This window comes from Rhinichthys klamathensis, unplaced genomic scaffold, assembly GCF_029890125.1.
Source record: "Rhinichthys klamathensis goyatoka isolate OS25496 unplaced genomic scaffold, OSU_Roscu_1.1 h1tg000014l_1, whole genome shotgun sequence".
Lineage (NCBI taxonomy): Eukaryota > Metazoa > Chordata > Actinopteri > Cypriniformes > Leuciscidae > Rhinichthys > Rhinichthys klamathensis.
The window spans coordinates 1,338,438-1,361,868 of record NW_026606566.1 but is presented as its reverse complement, the minus strand read 5'-3'; the positions used below and the strand labels follow the sequence as shown (position 1 = coordinate 1,361,868).

The 23,431-nt window shown below is 41.2% G+C and overlaps 4 protein-coding genes across 4 annotated transcripts in view; all 4 read left to right on the top strand.

The window, feature by feature from the left end:
• The first annotated feature begins 14,307 nt into the window (after positions 1-14,307).
• cldnj (claudin j) overlaps positions 14,308-23,431 on the top strand; it is a 31,229-nt gene continuing 22,105 nt past the window's right edge. The window contains exon 1 of the mRNA XM_056270951.1: positions 14,308-14,535. The gene's annotated coding sequence lies outside the window, so the exon portion shown is untranslated. The remainder of the gene's footprint in view (positions 14,536-23,431) is intronic.
• Positions 15,350-16,442, top strand: cldna (claudin a). The gene has a single exon (XM_056270961.1). It carries the CDS (start codon positions 15,444-15,446, stop codon positions 16,062-16,064), a length of 621 nt encoding a protein of 206 aa, XP_056126936.1. The 5' UTR covers positions 15,350-15,443; the 3' UTR covers positions 16,065-16,442.
• Positions 19,292-20,277, top strand: LOC130104407 (claudin-4-like). Its single transcript, XM_056270939.1, has one exon. The coding sequence runs from the start codon at positions 19,307-19,309 to the stop codon at positions 19,997-19,999; it is 693 nt and encodes a 230-aa protein (XP_056126914.1). The 5' UTR covers positions 19,292-19,306; the 3' UTR covers positions 20,000-20,277.
• cldnf (claudin f) lies at positions 21,582-22,798 on the top strand. The gene has a single exon (XM_056270929.1). The coding sequence runs from the start codon at positions 21,583-21,585 to the stop codon at positions 22,423-22,425; it is 843 nt and encodes a 280-aa protein (XP_056126904.1). The 5' UTR covers position 21,582; the 3' UTR covers positions 22,426-22,798.

The window sequence follows — 23,431 nt, the reverse complement described above, 5'->3', positions numbered from 1 at the left end:
TAGACTGCGCGATCGTGTTCATTACTCCTTCTGGCAGGGCAACGAGTACCCGTTGATCAACCATGCGTGCAGAGACCAGCGCTCTGGATGGGGATGCCAGATCGTGCCGCGAGCCTGAGAGAGGAGATCTGCCCTCACCGGAATCGGCCACGGAGCTGTATGTGACAGCCGTGCTAGCTCCGGGAACCAAATCTGATTCTCCCAACGCGGGGCTATGAGGAGCACCGAGTGGCGCGTTTCCCTGATTCTCTTGATCACCTGTGGTAACAGAGAGACCGGAGGGAAAGCATATAGCCGGAGGCTGGGCCAAACCTGGCCCAGCGCGTCCTCGTCCTTCGAGAAGAACGTCGGGCATTGAGCGTTGTCTTTTGACGCAAATAGGTCGACTTCCGCCCTGCCGAATAGGCGCCACAGTTTCTGGACCGTTTGGGGGCCCAGGGACCATTCCCCTGGGGGAACGTTGTCCCTGGACAGTTTGTCTGGGCCGTCGTTCAAATGGCCAGGCACATGCGCCGCCCTCAGCGAGCGCAGGTGCATCTGAGACCAAAGAAGGAGGCGTTCCGTCAGATTGCAGAGATTTCTGGATCTGACACCGCCCTGACGGTTTACATAGGATACCACAGACATGTTGTCCGAGCGGACAAGAACATGTTGGTCCTGTATGAACGGGAGGAAGCGCTTCAGCGCATTCTCGACCGCTATCATCTCCAGACAGTTTATGTGAAAACACCTCTCTTGGTCTGACCACTGGCCGAAGACCGGTCTGCCCTCGAACAGCGTGCACCAACCCCAGTTGGACGCGTCTGTCGAAATGACTTTCCGATAAGAGATGGTTCCCATTATCACTCCCAGCTGGTACCAGTCGGCCACTAACCAGGGCTGCAGAGCCGCTATGCAGGTCTGAGTCACTCTGATTTTCTGACCGCCAGAAACCCAAGCTCGGCGGGACGGGCGAGCATTCAACCAGCGTTGGAGCGGGCGCATGCGCAGTAGGCCCAGCTGGAGCAACGCTGCAGCTGATGCCATACAGCCCAGCATCCTTTAAAATGTTTTCAAAGGGAGAAAGCTGTCCTTCTGGAAAGACGCGGCTAGGTGGCGAACACGGAGCGCGCGCTGTGCCGATAGACGAGCCGACATGGTCACCGAGTCCAGTTCTATTCCTAAAAAGGAAATTGACTGGCTGGGTAGTAATGAGCTCTTGGTCCAGTTGACCGTGAGACCCAAGCTTTCCAGGTGACTGAGAAGCACTGTTCTGTGAGATAGCAGCTCTGTCTCTGACTGTGCCAAAATCAGCCAATCGTCCAGATAGTTCATTATTCGCAGCCCCTGACTTCTCAGGGGGGCGAGCGCCGCGTCCATGCACTTCGTAAATGCACGGGGTGCTAGAGACAGGCCGAACGGCAGGACGGTGTATTGATATACCTGACCGTCGAAGGCGAATCTCAAAAATTGCCTGTGACGGGGTATTATCTGAATCTGAAAATAGGCATCCTTCAGATCTAGAGAAATAAACCAGTCCCTCGGGCGAACGTGCGCGAGGTTTTTCCTGGTCGTAAGCATTTTGAACAGTCTTTTCACAAGCACTTTGTTCAAATGTCTCAGATCTAGGATCGGTCTGAAGGCTCCGTCCTTCTTGGGTACGAGAAAATAACGGCTGTAAAAGCCTGACTCGCTCAGAGAAGGCGGCACCTTTTCTATAGCCCCTTTGCACAGCAGCTTTGCTATTTCTGCGTGAAGTAGGTGTGCTACTTCCGCATTCACTATCGTCGCGGTCCGGGCTCGAAAGCGTGGGGGACGGCGAATGAATTGAAGTGTATAGCCCTGCTTATTGTGCTCAGAACCCATTCTGAAATCCCTGGGATAGTTTCCCACGCAGCTACGTGAGCCGCTAGGGGGCGAATGGCCTCTGGGTTCAGATCGCCGCCATTTGCGGGCTTGTGAAACTGAGCCGGAGCCGAAAGCGCGGCGCGCGCGCTCTCGGTTCTGGGCAATGGCTGCTCGCTGAAAGCCGAGACCGTCTGATTTATGTGAGGTGTCCCAATCATAAGGGATGGGGAGCATTTTATTCTCACTTTTTGACGCGCAAGCAGCGCTTTGGGTGGAAAAGCTTCCTGTAAGCGTGAGCGCGTGTGCGCGGGCACGAGACTTACAAGTGTATTTGACGCTTCGATCATAACGGATGGGGAGCGTCTTATCAATGCCCTGCGTTTTGTGATAACATTTAAACGCGCGGGCGGCGCCCGGGGGGAGGTGTGTGTCAGTAAGCGTGAACGCTCTCCGGCGGGCACGAGACTTACATTCATAACCTGTTTTATTGACCATGTAACAGAGCGGGCAGATAGTGGGCACAGACCTGTGGACACATTCCTTATATTCAACACTCGAGCGGCCTTTCTGCGCTTTATGAGAGTGTGCTCTGTGAGTGACACGAGATTTGATGTGCTTGTGTGTAGGGGTGAACACTGGGGCGTGGGCACTTTCACTACACTTAAAACACCAACGGCGTGAGCCGGACCAGACATTATACTCTTTTGAGATTTTCTCTGGGTCGCCGTGAAAACGGCGTATGTGTGCAGGCGAGAGGACAAATGAGCCGGCTCGTTGGCTGCTAAATGGACCACTGCAGTAGCCTGATTGAAGGGGACTGACAGGGAAATAAACTTGAATACGGCGGCTCGCTGAGGAGAGCCGCATAAATTTTATCTGCTGCGGGAGGTAACATAAGGTTTAGTTGGCGCGATCAGATAAAAGAGAGAGCGTCATCACAGTTTTCGTGTGCGTGTCGGCATTGTCTGCAGGCGTGCGTGTTATAACAGGCTCTCTACTGCAGTATAGACATTACCAGCCGCTCGAACTAGGAGGAGCTGGAAAATGTTTGAGAAAAAAAAGAGGGGGTTTGTCAGGCCTCGGCGGGACAAAAAACCACACTCTCTCCTTCTTTCGCCGGTGACGCATGCGCTCGCTCTCTGTACGTAAGAAAGCTGGTCGCGAGCTCAGAGAGGAGAGCTGCATAATTTTTTTCTGCTGCGAGAGCCGGGAATCGAACACGGGTCTCTGGCGCGAAAGCTTAGGGTTTAGCCAGTGAGCCACAGGGGAAACATCGTAAGCTTTAGTTGGCGCGAGCATATAAGAGAGAGAGTGTCATCACAGTTTTCGTGTGCGTGTCGGCATTGTCTGCAGGCGTGCGTGTTATAACAGGCTCTCTACTGCAGTATAGACATTACCAGCTGCTCAAACTAGGAGGAGCTGGAAAATGTTTGAGAAAAAGAGGGGGTTTGTCAGGCCTCGGCAGGACAAAAAACCACACTCTCTCCTTCCTTCGCCGGTGACGCATGCGCTCGGGGGCGCGCGCTCGCTTTCTGTACGTAAGAAAGCTGGTCGCAAGCTCATAGAGGAGAGCTGCATAAATTTTTTCTGCTGCGAGAGCCGGGATCGAACACGGGTCTCTGGCGCAAAAGCTTTGAGTTTAGCCACTGAGCCATGGGGGAAACTACGAAAGCTTAAGTAGCGCGAGCAGATAAGAGCGCGCGCGGCAGCTTCCTTGTAACGTAAAGGAAGCTAGCTGCGGTTAGAACAGCAGTCCATAGCGTGTCCCTCGACCTCATCCTCAGACGCGACGGCAGTGAGGCTCGTGAGCGGCAGCTGCGCGTCGGTGAAGGGAGGCGGGGAAGGTGAAAAGCGAGGCTCGAGGGAGGCTTTCCGGCGAGCGCGTCGCTGTGGCTACAGGCTCCGGCTGCCTTTGGGAACGGCGCTTATCACTGCGCGGTCCCACAAAGGGCGGAGTGACTGCTTCTATGGTGGGCGCGGTAGCTTCCTTGTAACGTAAAGGAAGCTAGCCGCAGTTAGAACAGCAGTCCCTTGTGGCGTGTCCCTCAACCTCATCCTCAGACGCGACGGCAGTGAGGCTCGTGAGCGGCAGCTACGCGTCGGTGAAGAGAGGCGGGGAAGGCGAGAGCGAGGCTCGAGGGAGATTCTCCGGCGAGCGCGTCGCAGTGGCCACAGGTTCCGGCTGTCTCCGGGGCCCTACACGAGCCGGCAGGAAATGCGAGGCATCTTTAAAAAGACACTCGCGCTCTTTTAGGAGTAAGCTAGAAGAGAATACAACAGAGTAAAAAGGATACGTCGCCGGATAGCGTAGCTCGCACGGATGGCTGAAGGTGGCGAAGACGGCCGGCTTCCTCAGCGCTGTCCTAAGCTGGCTGTTCGCTGTTCGACGGCGGCGGTGGCTTCTCTCTGATCCAGCGATGCGGAGAGCTCGCTGAAGAGTCGAAAAATCAGGGAAGTCAGCCTACAGCCCCTTCTTTTATACGCTAAGCCACGACCATTCTGGCGGGCTGTGACACTATGAAGGCGCGAGCGCCCTTCATTGGGCGTGACGTCACGCGGGGCTCACTGGTAGGCTGCAGCAGATGCCAGCAGGGCAGCCAATGAGCACGCGAGATGGCCTGCTCTAGGTCTGCTAGCTGCTGCACTGCGTTGACAATAAATACAAAATTAAGGATAATTTTTTGGCTTCAATATCTCGAGAAGATGAATCTTTTCCGTAGCGTAAGCTAAACTTACGCAATACGAGAGAACCTCTCGTAAGAGAACTCCTGTACACTCCACTGCACACTAAGCAAGCAAAAGACACAATATAGTGGTGTTTTAGATTTTTAGATTGTGTGTGTGGCTTATCATTTGATGTTTGTGTGTATGTTACTTCTGAAAAATAGCATTTTTAGAAGAGTTAAAATAGTTTTGAAGGAAGCGTTTGCTTTTACAAGAGATGTGTGACGTTTTGAATCTTGTGTGTGTTTTGTGGTTTTGTGTGTAGATTTTGGAGAAATGGAGCCATAGTTTCAAAAACTGTGTGTAAGCATTATTGAAAAACTGTAACACAATTATTATTGGTTAATTATCTCATATGTGAAGAGTTAAATAATCCTTTGTTAACTATTAGCTGTAAATAGTTCTCACTTTAGATTTGGTCAAGGAAAATGGGAAAATTACATAAGTTAAGGGCTTTAAACTGACTGGACATAAGAACTAAATCGATGGAGATTAGATCAGTTCTCCCAGTGCATCCATCTGTGTTTCAAAAGATTCGCTGTTGTGTTCAAGGCTAAAACACTGTTCACTGGTTAGATTGCTCAGATTCTGAGTAATATCAAACTTGATAAACATCAAATACATTTTCAAGACATTTACTAATTTAAATTTTTTTTTTTTTTTTTTACATACATACAGTACTTCTTTTGTGCTCTGTGAGCGTGCCGATCAGTAAACAGCACGTGTTGTGTGTTTTAGTTCTTGCATTCAACTGATAGAGGGAGCTACTAACTCATTTCACTCGAACAGGTTTGGTTTTGTGAGAACAACACGACAGCAATGCAAACAAACTTTAGCAATGAAAAATGTCTTAAAACATTTTATATATATATATTTTTTAAATTACTATAAAAATATAATATATTGTACAAGTGTACAACATTCAGGACCATGCGAGTGTAAGTGCAAGGATTTAAAGTGTGGTGTAAAATGTGCTTTTGTTAAGCACCAACCAATATTTTTTTTTTTTTTTTTTTTTTTTTACTGACTACAGGTTGTTATGTTTACAATAGGTCAGCACTGCATTTCTGTGTGGGAGTGTGAACCTGTTCCACCATATAGTTTCTCAGACGGTGCACGTACTCTAGAGTCGATATTTATTCAAGCTCACGAAAAATGTGACTCTGTCTGCCTAAATATCCGCATGCATGTATGCATTTCTTTGCGTTTTCCAGCTGAAAACGGCAAAAACTTTTAATCCCTTAAATTATGATTACAGGGCAAAATTATTTCACAGTCTTCCCATGTCATTTCCTGATACAAGTGTCTCAACATTTGGAAATCATTTTGTAAGCTAAGGCTTTAGCATACTCCTGATATAACTATCAGGATACTAAAATAATGTATCTTTAATGCAAATTCTTTTGCCGGAAATGTTTGCCTGAAACTCAGTAGTTCAACTCTGTTAAATATCTTATACAGAAAAAATATCATTTTTGATAGAAATCAAAAATAAAATAGAAATAGAAATCAGAAATACTGGTATATATATATATATATATATATATATATATATATATATATATATATATATACAGGGGCGGACTGGCCATCTGTGTGATCTGGAGTATCACAGAACGGCCGGTACTCTAGGACGGTCGGCGGGCCGGCCCACCACCCGCCACACACGCAGTCATAACCTGTTTTTTCCAAGGGGGTAATCCATCGACCGGAAGTTGAAGCCGGCCGGGTGCCGCCATGTTGTAGCAGAACTTCACTTGCGTTAGCATTTCCATTGACTCCCATTCATTTTGGCGTCACTTTGACAGCGAATAACTTTACACCTGAGGCGTTTAAAGACTCCATTTGTCCATTGTTTATTTCTAAAGAAACATGACAATGTATAAAGGGCTCCATTACCTTCTATGTTACATTATGGCCCCGTAGAAACAGATTTAGTAAAAATAGGCTAACGATTGCGTCATAACCACTCGACTCTCTGTCGCACTGTACAGAAATTACCGTACAGACAGGAGGAGAAGCTCGCAGGCAATCGGGGGGACGTCCCGTCAGGGGAGAAGCCCATAGATAATGAGTCCATAAAAGCAACGGAATACTTACTCCTGCTCACTCACGCCAAAGAACTCTTTGCTCAAGTTCCCCGTCTCTGCAAGATTAACGTTGGCAATTTTCACGCACAGCTACTAGAAGATTAACGTCTGTCAGACAGGTTGCTCACGTCATCAAGCTTAGTTTGAGTCGGTTTGAGTCTGCGCGTCAGGAACGGAAGTGCTCAAAAATCGCTAAAAATGGGCTTCAACTGTCTCAACTGAGTTCCAATGAGATCGCTCTGTCCATTTCTTTTACTGTCTATGGTTTTTTCCCCCCACTAATCTGTTTCACACTCCAGTACTGTAGGTGGCAGCAATGCACCTTTAAGTTGGATGCCAGCGCGGAGCATTATCAGCTCGGCCCAAAAATACTGCGATCGCGGCCGAAGCAGCTGTGCGGACTGATCTCGATCACGCGAACATTATTACACAGAGTTGCGCGATCCACTGAGAAGCATTTCAATTCAGCGCAGAATTCTCTATCTCTATTATAAACCCAGAGATGGCTGTGATTTAAGCTAGTTAAAAGCCAGATTAAACAGCGCTGATATTCTCAACATCTTGACGCAAAAAAACAGGTGAAACATTGTTCCAAGAACAAACCAGTTAGAAGACATTTCACTCCACAATTTATGAATTAACTGTAACTTAGTAAAACAAACTTTTTTGGCAGAAATGTGCCTGTATTCATATTAAAAATGCTGTTATATTAATAGTCATGTTGGCCTATAAATGTAGGCTATTAAATGTAATGCAGTAGGCTAATGTTTTTGTTTAGAAGTTATGGCAGTTTATTTATTTATTTTGCATTAAATATTTATACTAAATGTTTATGCTACAATAGGTTTTTAGAGAATAATATATATATATATATATATATATATATATATATATTACAAATTTTTCACCAATTGTTGAACCAGAATATCAAGATATTTTATTATTTTGCATATGATGGTGAAAAATAAAAAAGGTAAAGGTAAAGGTAAGGTAAAAAAAACACCACCATGTTATATGTATAATAAATATTTTTATTATTTTATCCCTTGAGGTAGCCCTCACACACAAAAAGGTTGGAGACCCCTGGTATATAGTAACTAAATGTTTTATAATTACAAGTTTGTGTAATTAGGGTTTCTGTAGCCAGTGACATTTCATTATTTGTATTTTATTTTCAATGCAGATGAAATGGCATTGTACATTTTTTTGTTTTTATTTGAAGACTGAGGCTTCATTAATAAACAAAACCCCAATTGTCATCATTGTTTTTGAGATATTACTTGCTGTGAATACCTTGTCTGATATAGGTTACAGTATTGTGGCATAGTATCAGGACATCCTAGTGGCTAGGGGCGAATGGCTGGATGATGGGCCTATTTGGGAGAAAGTCCAGGGCTGTTTTTTAGCCCCAGTCCGTCCCTGTATATATATATATATATATATATTGTCATAATTATATATCTTTGTTTATGTTATATATATATACAAATACATATATACCAATCTATAATTCTTTATTAGGCCTACACTGTATATATATATATATATATATATATATATATATATATATAATGTGGTGTTAATGTTAATGTTGGGGACATTAAATTTAACATTTAATTTAATATGTAAGGAATAATTGACGACAGGCCATTGAATTATGTAAGGAATAATTGACGACAGGCCATTGAATTATTAGAAAAATAATGCACACCCGAGGTGGTAATGCGGTCACGACGTGGCTGTGCATTATTTTTCTAATAATTCAAGGGCCTGAAGTCAATTATTCCGCTTATACTACAGTTACCACACCTCGAAACATTGTTCAGATGATGCATTTCAAGACGTTTGTCAAGTTTTTGTCATTAAAACGCTCTTGTATGTAGGACTAATTTCTTACGCATCTAATCCCATGCCTCCGTTGCTAATTCCAAAACGTCATTTTAGAGTTAGTAAAGGAGGTTTGAGCCACTGATAGCAGACTAATGATGGGGACACACTTACGACGCTGAAACATTCGAAGACTGGCTGTTTACATCAGACTGAACGCGCTGAACACGGGTTTGGGCATGATCTGTCATATTGTCATAAGTATCAAATTACATTCATAACTGGCCTTAGAGTAGGCTAAGTGTGTCCCCGGCTTTATGCAGTTAATGTAGTTATTAGAGAGAGAGAGAGAGAGAGAGAGAGAGAGAGAGAGAGAGAGAGAGAGAGAGAGAGAGAGAGAGAGATGTTGCAATAATGAGACAGAAAAGCATTTGCGTCAATATTATTATTTATTTACTTATTCAATTCGTTTTAATTCATTCGTTCATTCTCGTTTTCTATTATTGACAGTAGATAACCCAGTAAATGAAACACACAAAGCCCTTTTAACAAGTAGGCCTAGGCCTGTCAATAATTATGTATTTGTTATCTGGAATAATTACGAAAACCCGTGCTGCAGGACTATCAATTTATTTTAGATATTCAGTTTAATTATATTTATTATAGATAGGACTATATACTTTATTTATTTATTAAAATTACACTGCATGTGTCCATTGATTGTGAAGTTATATCAGAACCGATCCTGGCATCCCTGGGGCCCTAAGCAAAAATCTGTTAAGGGGCCCTCCTACCTGACCAATGAGCCATGTAAACCATTTGCCATTGCCACACAGTCACACCTGACACCCCAGTTCTCCCACTACAATCCTCCCTCGTTTAGTTAGTACTAATGAAAATGTAATTCCTGATATCAGAAATAGACATATTTTATATTAATATCAATAATTCACATTTTAAATAGTACAAATTTAATTATTGATATCAAAAATGCATCCTGTGAATTAATAAAAGCTAAAATGGCTTGCCATTGCATGTCACTGTGTTTTAAATGATAAAAGCAATAATTGATACTTAATGGTTATTATTTACTGATTGATGTGCATCCATATTGACCAGTATGTCCAGCTAATCAACATTTTAAATGCAATAGTCAATATCAATAGATTGCTTTCCATCTTGCTTTATTGCAGGGTTGTAACTATTCTGATTTGGAGACTTGATAATCATTGTCTTGTTTTAAAGTGAGCGCCTAATGAAGAGTGCCATAACGCCCATATTGTACTGGTAACTGGTCCCCATAGATTTTTTTTTTTTCTGGAAAGTGCGCGTTTCATTTCATGCACGCGCATATGAACTCATGTTAACGCGCGACGCGGTTATCTTTTCCGAGCTGCAGTTTATAAACAAAAACCGTTGCCCTTTGTATTATCAAACGTAATCTCATGAAAGTGCGTATCTATACCACGAATTTAATTTATCGTGCTATTTATACGGCAAAAATGTTTTTTGCGTGCATATGCTACGCACTGTAAATCTCTTGGGTAGGATTAGGGGTGTGGAGTGCGTGCATATTACACGCCAAAAAGTGCGTATCATATGCACGCAAAAACTATTTTTGGCGTATAAATGGCACGAGAAATTAAATTCGTGGTATAAATACGCGCTTTCATGAGATCGGGCTGGAGACAGACAGATAGAGAGAGATGCACATCAACTTAACTTTACTGTTCTGTTCTGTGCTGACATCAAACTTGGAGAGGAGAGAACACAAGTTTACCTGATCGCTGTTCCCGCAATTCACTCACATGGTGTTTTTCTCTCAGTTTCTCTTTTCGTGACCAGAAGGATAGTTCCGCTTAATTATCTCATCGATGTTGTAAACTTTGATTGACGCGCTTTGACGCGAGGGGGAGGCGGGGCCTTGAGTAATTTGCGGGGCCCTACGCAGCTTGCGTAGTGTGCGTATAGGGAGGATCGGCTCTGAGTTATATCGAAAATTGCAGATCAAGTGCATGGGGCTGCATGTTTTTTCTTGTTATTATGAATTGTAGCCTATGCTATTTTCCGTTATTACGGTTAACTACGCGCAGTGATATGGAACTGTAATTACAATACGGTCAAACCTGCCTGAAACTACTTTAGCCGTGCGTTTCCCTGAAAATAATTGCACACCTTAGAACGTTCTCAACCAATCAGAATCAAGCATTCAACATCCCTGTAGTATAATCAACAATAATATTGATCTGCCTGCATTGACACTATTATATAGACCTTATGCACCAGAGAAACGTGGGCGCCGTCATCTTTAGAATATTGTCTTTGAACTTCCGTTTTTGCGGTCGCTCTGTATATTTCTATGGCATCGCTGTCCAGGAGTAATTCGCTGGTGAAGTGGATTTACTTATTGTAGAGTTAACAAAAGTTATCATGAGTATTGTAATGTTTATCATAAGCATTGTAAAGCAGATGTCTTAACAAATGTCGACCGGGAAATTTTTTACGAGCAGTTCATTCATACCTATATGCAAGATCGCTGTGAAAATACAGACCGGAAGTCAAAAGACAACGAGCGCAGCGCTGAAAAGGGGCGGGGCTACATAAGGTCTATACAAGAACTGAACTGGACGATGACATAAGAGCGGCTATATATATAAATGAACTAAATTAATAACTTTTTTACAACAAAAATGAAACCTCGCTGAACTTACTTAAGCTGGACTGTGACGCTATTTTCTTCTGAAACAATCTTTTTTGCATTATTTTCCTGTTATCTCTGTAAAGCTGCTTTGATACAATCTGTTGTAAAAAGCGCTATATAAATAAATGTGACTTGACTTGACTTAATGATATTTGGTTGGGTAGACAATTTGAAAATAAGTTATTTTGTGTGTGTGTGTGTGTGTGTGTGTGTGTGTGTGTGTGTGTGTGTGTGTGTGTATGTGTGTATGTATTTATTTGCTTGCTTGCTTGCTTCTTTATTTACTAACATGAATAATTACAAGCCACATCGAAACTACCAGATAGTAGCCTACCAGGAATAAAGTATTTGATTTTGTTCAATTTTAAATGATTGATTTGTTGACTTTCCCTTTGCAATATATCAAACCTGTCCATTGTTTCTCAGTGTTTGAATTTTATTTGAATTTCAACATTTTCAGTCTTCTGGTCTTAAAGGTGCCTTGTGTAAAAAAATCAATTCAAAATCCACATATTCCATACCAGATGGGGGCAGTATACCTCCAGAAAGTTGGCCTACTCTAGTCTGTTTTTTAGTTTCGGGTTGTTAATCTTCTAAAACCGTCAAATCGTCCGCTTTGTCCCGCCAAAGCCTATTTTGATCGGTGAGTGATGTAGAATACAAGGGGTTAATCCATCGACCGGAAGTTGAAGCCGGCCGGGTGCCGCCATGTTGTAGCAGAACTTCACTTGCGTTAGCATTTCCATTGACTCCCATTCATTTTTGCGTCACTTTGACAGCGAATAACTTTACATCTGAGGCGTTTAAAGACTCCATTTGTCCATTATTTATTTCTAAAGAAACACGACAATGTATAAAGGGCTCCATTACCTTCTATGTTACACTATGGCCCCGTAGAAACAGATTTAGTAAAAATAGGCTAACGATTGCGTCATAACCACTCGACTCTCTGTCGCGCTGTACAGAAGTTACCGTACAGACAGGAGGAGAAGCTCGCAGGCAATCGGGGGGACGTCCCGTCAAGGGAGAAGCCCATAGATAATGAGTCCATAAAAGCAACGGAATTCTTACTCCTGCTCACTCACGCCAAAGAACTCTTTGCTCAAGTTCCCCGTCTCTGCAAGATTAACGTTGGCAGTTTTCACGCACAGCTACTAGAAGATTAACGTCTGTCAGACAGGTTGCTAACGTCATCAAGCTTAGTTTGAGTCGGTCTGAGTCTGCGCGTCAGGAACGGAAGTTCTCAAAAATCGCTAAAAGTGGGCTTCAACTGTCTCAACTGAGTTCCAATGAGATCGCTCTGTCCATTTCTTTTACTGTCTATGGTAGAATATAATGACTGCTGCGCTTGACAGGGCGCATAACGAGCAGAGAGAGAGCGCCCCGCGGCCCTGGCCGCGCGCGCGCGCTCTCACGTCTTCAAACAACACGAGCGCAGTCCTCCTGCTCTCTCTCTCCCTCGCGCATATTAATCAAATCAATTGACACGATCGTAAGACCGCAGTTCATTTGGAGATTTTTAGAGATTAGAGACTCAATGAACAACATCTCAACACTAAATTATAAAGGCCGGTCTCATATAGACGCGATTGACATCAGGTTCAAGTACGCCCACAAGCCGTGCGAGTTATTCGTGTATTGGAGTTTGGCTGGGGGTTATGTATGTTGCCCGCATACCGCCTCCCATGGCCGAAACTGGTATTATGACACCAGCCGGGCCGGGGCTAGTAATTTAGCATGCTAATTCAGGTTTATATCTCGGCAGCACTATAACTTGTCATTTTTTTAATGACATCATTGCATTTATTTCTTCTCATTCTTTTGATACGTGTAGCTCATTTGTTGGATATTTTTACCTCAATTTTTACATATGGCACCTTTAATTACATCACATATAACTTCTGAAAGTGAAGACAGTTAACGTATTATCCTATCTAAGGTTTTATTTTCTGATGAGCTTGACCAAAATGTGTAGTCCACTGTTCTGTGTCTGGTCAAGTATGTTAATTGTTCAGAAACTCAGCAGTCTTTAATGATCTGGCTGGGTCAAGCATCGAGTGTTCTCAGTGTGGTGTGTTCTTGTTTGATCATTGGAAAGCACTGGTGAGTCATCCGTCTTTTCATTCTTCTAGATCGCTATCACAGGCTTGATCATCCATAGAAACTGTCTATGCGTCCCACAAGCCCGGGGGTGAAACTCTCTGATGTCAGACACCTCCCCCGTCACCTGGGAGGGAGAAACTATTAAAAGATTCATTAGTAATTACCCAGGTGACTGTAAACAGTGTGGAGACAAATGACTCACTGCCGAAAGTAGAAGTAAAAACATTTCCCATTGCCACTGTGGAAATATTGGTTAATACTTACATAAATTAAATGTATTCTATTTATGTGTCCTATCTTATTGTTTGGTAACACTTTACAATAAAGTTTCATTTGTTAACTAGCCTACATTAGTCAACATAAACTAACAATGAACAATACATCAATCATCTATTAAATATGTTAATCTCAACACTTACTAATACAAATACTTGTAAGTTCAAAAGTTGTACCTGTTAACATTAATTATTGCTCTGTGAACATTTGTATTAACTCACATTCAAAAAGGTTAATTAATGCAGTATATTAATTGAATTACATTTATGCAAATGTACAATTTTCATGTTCATTTTCCCATGTGTAATATTCATTTGCCTAACATCTAGACCAGCCAGTTCTCCAAATAGCCGTTTAGGTGTTGTTTTTTTCAAGAGCCTCGCTGATTTAATGATTCTGTTCTAGTGTAGAAACTTCTAACTCGTGTGTCCATACAGGACAAACAAATGAACAGTAACCAAATGTGATTCATTGTTACCTATTTACTGAATTACAGTCATTATGATGACATAATCTTTCAATACCAATCGAATACATTCTGATGTCTGTATTGAAATGTTTGATACCACAGCCTCAAATAGGATTGAAAATAACCCATCTGAGAAGGTAAAATTTGGCAGACCATCTCTCCACAATTCCTTAATTGCAGACATTCCTTCCCTGTGTGGAACCGTATCCTCTTTCTCCTTGCCAAGGGGATTTTAATGAGCTGCCGTGTAAAATAGAGCCATTCTTGTCCTTCTGGCCACCAAACAGAGCCTTCTTTCATTCATGAAACAAACAGTATCTCTTACTTTGTCCCTCTTTTCCCCCCTCCATTTTCTACACAGCAAACACCTGAGATTGATTTTCATCCCTCCACCATGTGCCTCTAATGTCTGTTCCCTGCGAACCCTTGGACAGCGAACGCTTTTTCGCTCTTTTAACTATATAGTGCAGCAGTGGCGTTAGGAAAGATTCCACCTTTCTCTGGACATTGGAAACCAGGTCAGCATTTTACTGCTTTTTCCCTCGTTTCTTTAGAAATTGGACTATTTAGAAATAATATTTAATATATAAAGAATGGAAGATTGTGGAGCTTCAAATAGTGGCCGTTTTAATCTAATTTAAGCAACTGCCTTTTCCATTGAATGTCTTTTTGTGAGATAAAAAAAAGAATGTGTAATAGAAGTATTGGTGAGAGGGTGGCATGAAATACGCTTTGCTCGAGATGACTAATTTCATTAAACTCATTTGTCTAAAACATTACTAAAACTGCATATAATGGTCACATAATTATCTCTAAGTAGAAATGTGCGTTATCTTTTGCATTATGGAAAATCATCCTTCTAAGCTAAAGCTTCAGCTACAATTAGTGAAGACAAAAGACAGTGAATCAAAATTAAGAGTGTTTTGGGTGTGTGTTTCAGAGGCTGAATCGATATTTTGTACAATTCGTGCTCTTTTAAATGTTTAGACGTATTGCCCAGAGTTAATTATGTTACTTCATCTTTCAAAACCCTTCACGTGCCTTCTGTGTATTATATTTTTGTGTCTGCCTTGCTTCTTTAATCTTCATTTATGGATTACTCCTATTGTTGAACCATGAATCATGTTATTTTCCACAAAAACTATGAATAACTAATGATTCCTAAAATGCCCTAAAGAAGTCCACCCTAATGCGAGCATGAGTTAAGACTCGCCCCTGGGATTTGCTTGCTCGATGACAGCGCAGGCCAGGGGGCGAATCATGGTGACGGTGTGCCTGTGAGTGATTCCCTGCTGCCCCTCCTTGTTCCCCGTCACATAAAAGAGCCTGCTTTATTCCCATGTTCACTAAACTGGCTCTACAGAGTGAAGCTTACTGTTTCTTTCACTCTCTTTGACTTCAACGCACAACCAAAGAAGCGTCCAGCATGGTATCAGCAGGGTTACAGATGCTGGGCATTGCCCTGGCTGTCATTGGCTGGATCGGGGTGATTGTGGTTTGCATTCTCCCAATGTGGCTCGTCACGGCTTTCATCGGACAGAACATCGTCACAGCGCAGATTACCTGGGAAGGAATCTGGATGAGCTGTGTGGTGCAGAGCACTGGCCAGATGCAGTGTAAAGTCTACGACTCCATGCTGGCCCTCAGCTCAGACCTGCAGGCGGCCCGTGCCTTGTGTATTATCTCCATCCTGGCTGGTGTTGTTGGGATCCTGCTAGCGGCTGCTGGAGGGAAATGCACCAACTGCATTGAAGATGAGACAGCCAAGGCCAAAGTTGGCATTATTTCAGGAGCCATCTTCATCGTCGCTGGGATTCTGTGTTTGATTCCAGTCTGCTGGACCGCCAACACAATTGTAAGGGACTTCTACAACCCGTTAACCAACAGTGCACAAAAGAAAGAGTTGGGAGCTTCGCTGTTTATTGGGTGGGCTGCTTCGGCACTGCTGGTTATTGGCGGCTCACTGCTGTGTGCAAATTGCCCTCCCCGGGATCAGTACACCACGAAGTACACTGCTCGGCCTGGAGGAACCAAAGGGTATGTGTGAAGAGGAGCCAAAGAGCACTGCAAATAGTGACATTCAAACTGCCCAATTTGTGAACATTGTACCTTGGTCAGCTTTTGACCTGTGGTGTTACAATTGACCATGCATGCGAACGCTCTATCACTGACCAAATGGTTGAATTAGCCCTCAGTTCTCCAAGATATGACAGGAATGGTGAAACACTCAGAATGTATCAGTGTGAATGTGTCTGAACAGAACTCTACTGCCAAAGAACACTGTAAATATCTCTTCTTAACTTTGCTGACTGGCTTCACACTCTGAGGATGTGCCTCAACTGTTAAGGATTTATATAAAATGTAAATGTATTCATATTGTGTTTTAAAATTGTGACAGATTTGAGCTAGAAAACATTTCAAGTATGCATTGCAACAAATAAATTCTTTACAAACACTCAAATTAGTGTCTTGTGCCTCATTACACACAGTTAAAAGTGGATTTTTGCATTTGTCTATTATTCATAAATAATACAAATCTGTATCTAGCAAACCCATTTAAATTTGTACTATTTGTTTAGAAAGACGGTTCTGTTCTCAATAAATTATCTGATACATAATTTGGTAATATTACCCCCCCCCCCCCCCCCCCCAAAAAAAAAACACACACGTTTGTTTCACTATATTACAGTTTTTTAAAAATGCTTACACACAGTTTTTTAAACTATGGCTCCATTTCTTAAAACTCTATACACACAAAACCACAAAACACGCACACAACTTGCAAACTGTCACACATATCTTTCAAAAGCAACACTTACAGTAATTCAAAACTATTGTAGAGTTACTACTCTACACACAAACAATAAATGATTAGCCACACACATGGCAAACACAGATGTGAAAATCATAAAACACCACTATATTGGAGTGTACAGGACTTTGTCATAGCACTAACACATACATGCATATGCTACGAATACACTGTATACCAGTGTATATAGTCAAGTCAAGTCACATTTATTTATATAGCGCTTTTTGCAATACAGATTGTTTCAAAGCAGGAAAATAATGACAGGAAAATAATGCAACAAAGTTTGTTTCCAGAAGAAAATAGTGTCACAGTCCAGTTTAAGTAAGTTAGCACTGAAACAGTGATGTTTCATTTAGTAAAAATAAAAACAGTTAGTAATTTAGTTCATTTATATATATATAGCCGCTCTGGAGTAAACAGTGATGTCATCGTCCAGCTCAGTTCAGTTCTTGTATAATAGTGTCAATGCAGGCAGATCAATATTATTGTTGAATATTAAATTAAATGTTAAAGCAAGCCAAGTATGTACAGTATGGTTGCTCAAATGATGAATTTTACACAGGTATGAAACTAAACTAAATCAATACTGAACTGATTTGAGCTGAATAATGACACTATTGGCTTGTTAGAGCTGCTTTACAGCAGAATTTGAATTTGTTACTATTGTGAAGCTGCTGTGAAATCTGTATTGTATAAAGCGCTTTAGAAATAAAGTTGAGTTTCTGTATTTACTTTATATATATATATATATATATATATATATATATATATATATATATATATATATACATACACATACATTACACGTATGTATATACACACAGAAATAAATAAATATATATATATATATATATATATATATACACACAGTATGTAATATACTGTATATATACATGCATATATATTTACACTCCAAACAGAGATGCAAGGGGGTAAATATTTTCTTTCTTTCTCAAAACACTGAGTTTTGATTTATAAGTGAACCTTTTATGTATAAGTGTTTTCACACATGATAATTGGGCGTAGTGGGTAATTGGGAAATGATTGCATTGTTTCCCAAATGAAACAAAAGAGCTGTACGTTTTGAATGAAGTGTCTAACGTAGAGAACTGTGTTTGGAGTTGTGCAAAAAGTTTGTTTTACAATTGCAACCTGAGTGTAAAGCACGTAATGTGCTTGTAGTTTTGGAGACTTTTGGTGTCTAAGCAATTTTAAAAAACTGTATGACAAATAATAGTTGTATATTGTCTGATTAAATATCCCAATATATACTGTATAATTTTCTGCTTATATAAGTGCTTTTACTCTAATGAAGTTCCAGAAGTTTTAAGAATGGTATAATTTTAAATGGAAAAATGGAAATGTTAAATAGCGTTTTGAAGCAGTTAAGCTATTGCATGTCTACACAGAAAACTGACTTTCAAAAATAAACCCTGAGAAGTAAATGTGGTAAAGGTTGTTGCAACTAACCCCAGTCTCCTGTGTCTAACCTGGAACAGATACAAAAAAAAATCTAAAATGTTCTTTCAAAATTTTCCAAATAGTTATGGCATCCTTTGTGGGATATCCACACTCTTAAAAAATGCTGGGTTGTTTCAACCAATGTTTGGGTCAAATATAGACAAACCCAACCATTTACATTTTTTTAATCAAATTTTTAAACCCAACGGTTGGGTTTGTCCATATTTGGCCCAAACATGGTGTAACGAAGATTAGTTGTTAATGGGAAGAAGGAGGCGGGAACCGGCGAACGTTTAACAAACTTTAATAATCATAAAATAAATAAATCCAAAATGAAAGTAAAGTCAGCAGCCCCTCACGGACGACTGCATATAAATACAGTATATAAACAATATAAACAAAACACAATGTAAAGCCAGGCCTGGTCCTCTCTCGTCCTTCACTGTCGTCGCTCCTCCTTTCATGCTTCCGAAGCTCCTCCGTGAGAGATTCGAGACCGGTGCGACACACAGGTGGTGCTCATCAGTAATCACGCCACCGGCCCGTCCTGCTTGCCACACATGGGTTTAACAACCCTGGATTTTTAGAGTGCAGTTATTATCATGTACATAAATCATTTAAAAAAGGTTTTTCCCTATTACAATCATGGTTAGGTTTAGGGTTAGGGTAAGGGAATTTATGGTTAGCGTGCATTTTTTAATAATTTCTTGCAATTTTGTTTGTTGTATCATCTACCTATATCATAAAAATGGTAAAGAAAACATTAAATATTTCTAACCATAATCACCCATCTAAAGGCCATATCTTTCACAGTAGCTTTTATGCAAGGTCATTTTGAAAAGTTATTTTTTAACTGACCTTGAAGAACCTCAAAGTGTTGCTGTGCTTTGTCAGTTCCTCTTGTTTTGTGTTTATAGTGTAAGCAGCCAAATGAGAAAGCATAGGGGCTCTCCAGAAATCATCAACTCAGGACAACCAAACTCCGCCTTTTCACACTTTTCCTATAAAGAGCAAACATGTCTGGTTTGCACACTTTTGGCTACTTTATCACTGTAAAGGCAGGCCTGTGGTTTAAAAACATGGTCTCCCAAGGACTTCAGATTATGGGCATGGTCACAGCTATGCTGGGTTGGCTGGGGGTCATTGTCGTGTGTGCTTTGCCCCAGTGGAGGGTGTCTGCATTTATTGGAGCCAACATTGTTACAGCACAGATCATCTGGGAGGGCATGTGGATGAACTGTGTGGTGCAGAGCACTGGACAAATGCAGTGTAAAGTCTATGACTCCATGCTAGCACTCAGTTCTGACCTTCAAGCCGGCCGGGCCATGATCATCATCTCCATTTTGACCGGACTCTTTGGAATCATCATTTCTATGGCTGGTGGGAAGTGTACCAACTGTATTGAGGACCCAGGGTCTAAAGCAAAGGCGTGCATCATTGCAGGGATTTTCTTCATTGTCTCTGGACTTCTTTGTCTCATCCCAGTTTCATGGTCAGCAAACACGATCATACAGAACTTCTATAATCCGTTGATGGTGGAGGCCCAGCGGAGAGAGTTGGGTGCAGCTCTGTATATCGGCTGGGGATCTGCTGGGTTGCTCTTACTAGGAGGAGGAATACTTTGTTGGAGCTGCCCGCCAAAGCAAGAACGCATCTACAACCCCAAGTTCTCCGCTGTGAGGTCCAGTTCAACAAGAGAATTTGTCTGAGATGCAGAACCCACATGACTGGCCTTAAAATGCACTCTAGTAACTGCAGATCGAATTACTGTGTGTCAACAATTCATCTGTAGAATTACTTGAGACATTTTTTAATAGTGTAACATTTTCTATCTCCCTAGCAATGAATATCTTCTGGAAAGAGATAATTCTTTAAAATGATGTTCTTTTATATGTTGGTATTCCAGTAGCAGAAACAGTAGAGCAAAGTGCTAGAAACATCATGGCTTTGATCATCTGGGAATGTTTGAACTGCTAAAATGTATACCTTAGATCAGTGTTTCTCAACCTCTCCTGCAGGGACCCCCTGACAGGCCATGTTTTTGTTTTAACTCTGAAATGGCACACCTGATTCAAGTAATTAAAGGCTTAATGAGTAATTAGAGTAGGAATAGTTCAATTAATCAATTAGTCAACTACTCATTAAGCCTTTAATGACTTGAATCAGGTGTGCCATTTCAGGGTTAAAACAGAAACATGGCCTGTCAGGGGGTCCCTGCAGGAGAGGTTGAGAAACACTGCCTTAGATGCAATGCAAGTCCCTTTGGATAAAAGTGTTGGCCAAATGCTTAAATGTATGTATTTCAGCTTTTATGGATGGGAATAGATATAGGTTTATTTAAAATGCTTGCAATAATACCATTTGTATTGTTCTGTAATTTGTCATGTGTATTATGTATTTTTTATCATAATGTACTAGCATCAATAAATAACATTGTATCCCAAGTCTTCAGACTGTGATTGTATTAATTAAAGCATATATCACTAGTTCATACAAGTTTAAAAACTCGTGGGCAACAGCACACTTCCAATATACTTTCACAAAGTTTTCTCAAAAAATAAAAAAATAAATTTTTAAATCTGATGGCAAATTCTGAAGCCTAATCATCAAAATGTCAGAATATTTCTCTCTTGGCTCTGTGTAACTAGCATATGGAAGTATGCACTGGCCTCTTTAATATACAATATTTTCATGTTTCACATTCATTGGAGTGTCATTGCTCTTTGAAACAGTTGTAACTGCATATTATTAGTGAGATTCTAATTTCAATGATGGAAACTCAAGGCTTGTAATCTTCTGCAATGACTAATGGGTCCAAATTATAGTTAAGATCCTTTAGAAGGCACTTAAAATAAGTCTTGTGCTATAACTTTGTAACCCAAAATAAAGTGTAAACATTCCAAAAACTAGCGGTTACCTTGTCTGTAAAAAACTGCTTTAGCTCAAGACAATTTTTTTTTACAAATTAGTTCATTTATGCTACTACAAGTAATACTGTAATAATATACAGTTTTTACAGCATTTCACCTCTTTCAAATATTAATTTCATTTCAAATCTTGTGTTAAACACTATTTGTTCATTTGTAATTAATTTCCACTCATCTGAGAGAATCTTCAAATCTTTGACATATCTTTGACACAAGAGAGACTGAAAAGACTGAAATGGTTTGGACAGCATCTACTGTACCAATCGCGTTTCCTGCTTCACGGAATGGCTGCATATTTTAAGAATCTTGCTTTGGAATCTTGTTCAGCAGGTTTAAAACAAACAGGTCTACAAGACTCCTCCCAAATGAGGATCTGTGTCAAACAGGCCATCACTTCCTGCTTGTTTCTCAGACACTCATGGATTACGACCAGACCAACAGCTGATTTTGATTGTGACAACACCATGGGAAGGATTGCTAAAGAGGTTTCTGGCCAGACCCTGTGCTTCATTGGTTTTGTTGGTATATGTGTCTGTTGTGGCATCCCATTATGGCGTGTCACTTCGTACATTGGTGCCAACATTGTCTCCGGCCAGATTGTCTGGGACGGCTTGTGGATGAACTGTGTAATGCAGAGCACAGGACAGATGCAGTGTAAAATCCAAGACTCAATAATGCGACTGACCCAGGACTTGCAAGCGGCACGTGCGCTGACCGTCATCGCAATAGTGATCGGCGCCATTGGAATGTTACTGACGTTTGTGGGTGGCCAGTGCAGTAGCTGTCTGAAGAAAGAGTCCTCCATGGCTAAAGTGCTGATCGTGGGTGGCATCCTCTGCATTGTAGCTGGAGTCGCCTGTCTTATTCCGGTCTGCTGGTCGTCAGCTGTCACCATCTCAGATTTCCAGAATGTTCTCACAATCGAGACACAAAAGAGGGAGCTTGGGGCATCCATATACATTGGCTGGGGTGCCTCAGCGTGTCTTCTGTTTGGAGGGATCATTCTGTGTACTTCCTGTCCACCGAGAGAAGATATGTATCCAAATTACCCAGGCATGTACCCCTACCAGGGACCTATGTATGCGCCTCCTGGAGCTTATATGCCTGCTAACACATATGCACCTAGTGTAGCATATACTGGAAATTACGTTCCTAACAAACCTTATCCACCCCCGGGTTACTCAACAGTTCCGGGACAATATCTTTAGCTAATGGAACATTTCTTTGACTCTCATCTTCTAAAACTGTGTTCCTCAACATTTTTGAATGCAATCTGTTCTTACTTTCAGTGTTTGATTGAATAAAATGTATATATCCAACAACAAATCTAATTAGCGACCTGTTTGCAATGTCTTATTCTCTGCAAGCCTGTGAATGATGATTTGGAAAAACTTGTTTGTCCACATCCTCCACTCATTCCAGTTGCTCTACCGGTAGAGATTTTGTAATGCTAATTGGCATATGAATACATGTATGTTTCAACACAGTATGTAACATTTGTGAGTACTGCTGTGTTGGTCACTTTCTGTAAATCAAGCATTTTCTGATGTTTTTTTTTAAGAATCAATACATTTGATTGCGTCTCCACAGGGGAATGTTTTTACAAGGAATATAGCTTTGGATTTTTATAATCTTGTTAATAAAATGTATTTCTGAAACATTACAAATGATTTTATATAGTCATTTCTACATTTATATGATTAATTAAAACTTGAGCAATAGACCTTTTTCGCTCAGCTGCCAACCAGTTAAAAATGAGAAAATATAATTAAAATGCCCCTTTCATTTTTGGAAAACCATTGATGTAATTGTATTGTGAATTCTACTTGGAAAGGACCAGGGATTCTGCCACGAAACAGTAAATAATAGCATATGGACAGTGTAGCATTGGTTTAGTTACCCAGACTGAGCTGGTTTTTCTCCATTCTGCCACCTGATGGAGTTTTGGTTCCTCGCCACTGTCGTCTTTTACCACCTTTGTTGCCATTGGCTTGGCTTGCTTAGTTGGGGACATTAAATGTAACATTTAATTTAATATTCAACAATATTATTGATCTGCCTGCATGGACACTATTATACAAGAACTGAACTGGATGATGACATCACTGTTTTCTCCAGAGCAGCCTTATATACTGTATATATATACAGTAAATGAACTAAATTAACAACTTTTTTAAAAACAAAAATTAAACATCACTGAACTTACTTAAGCTG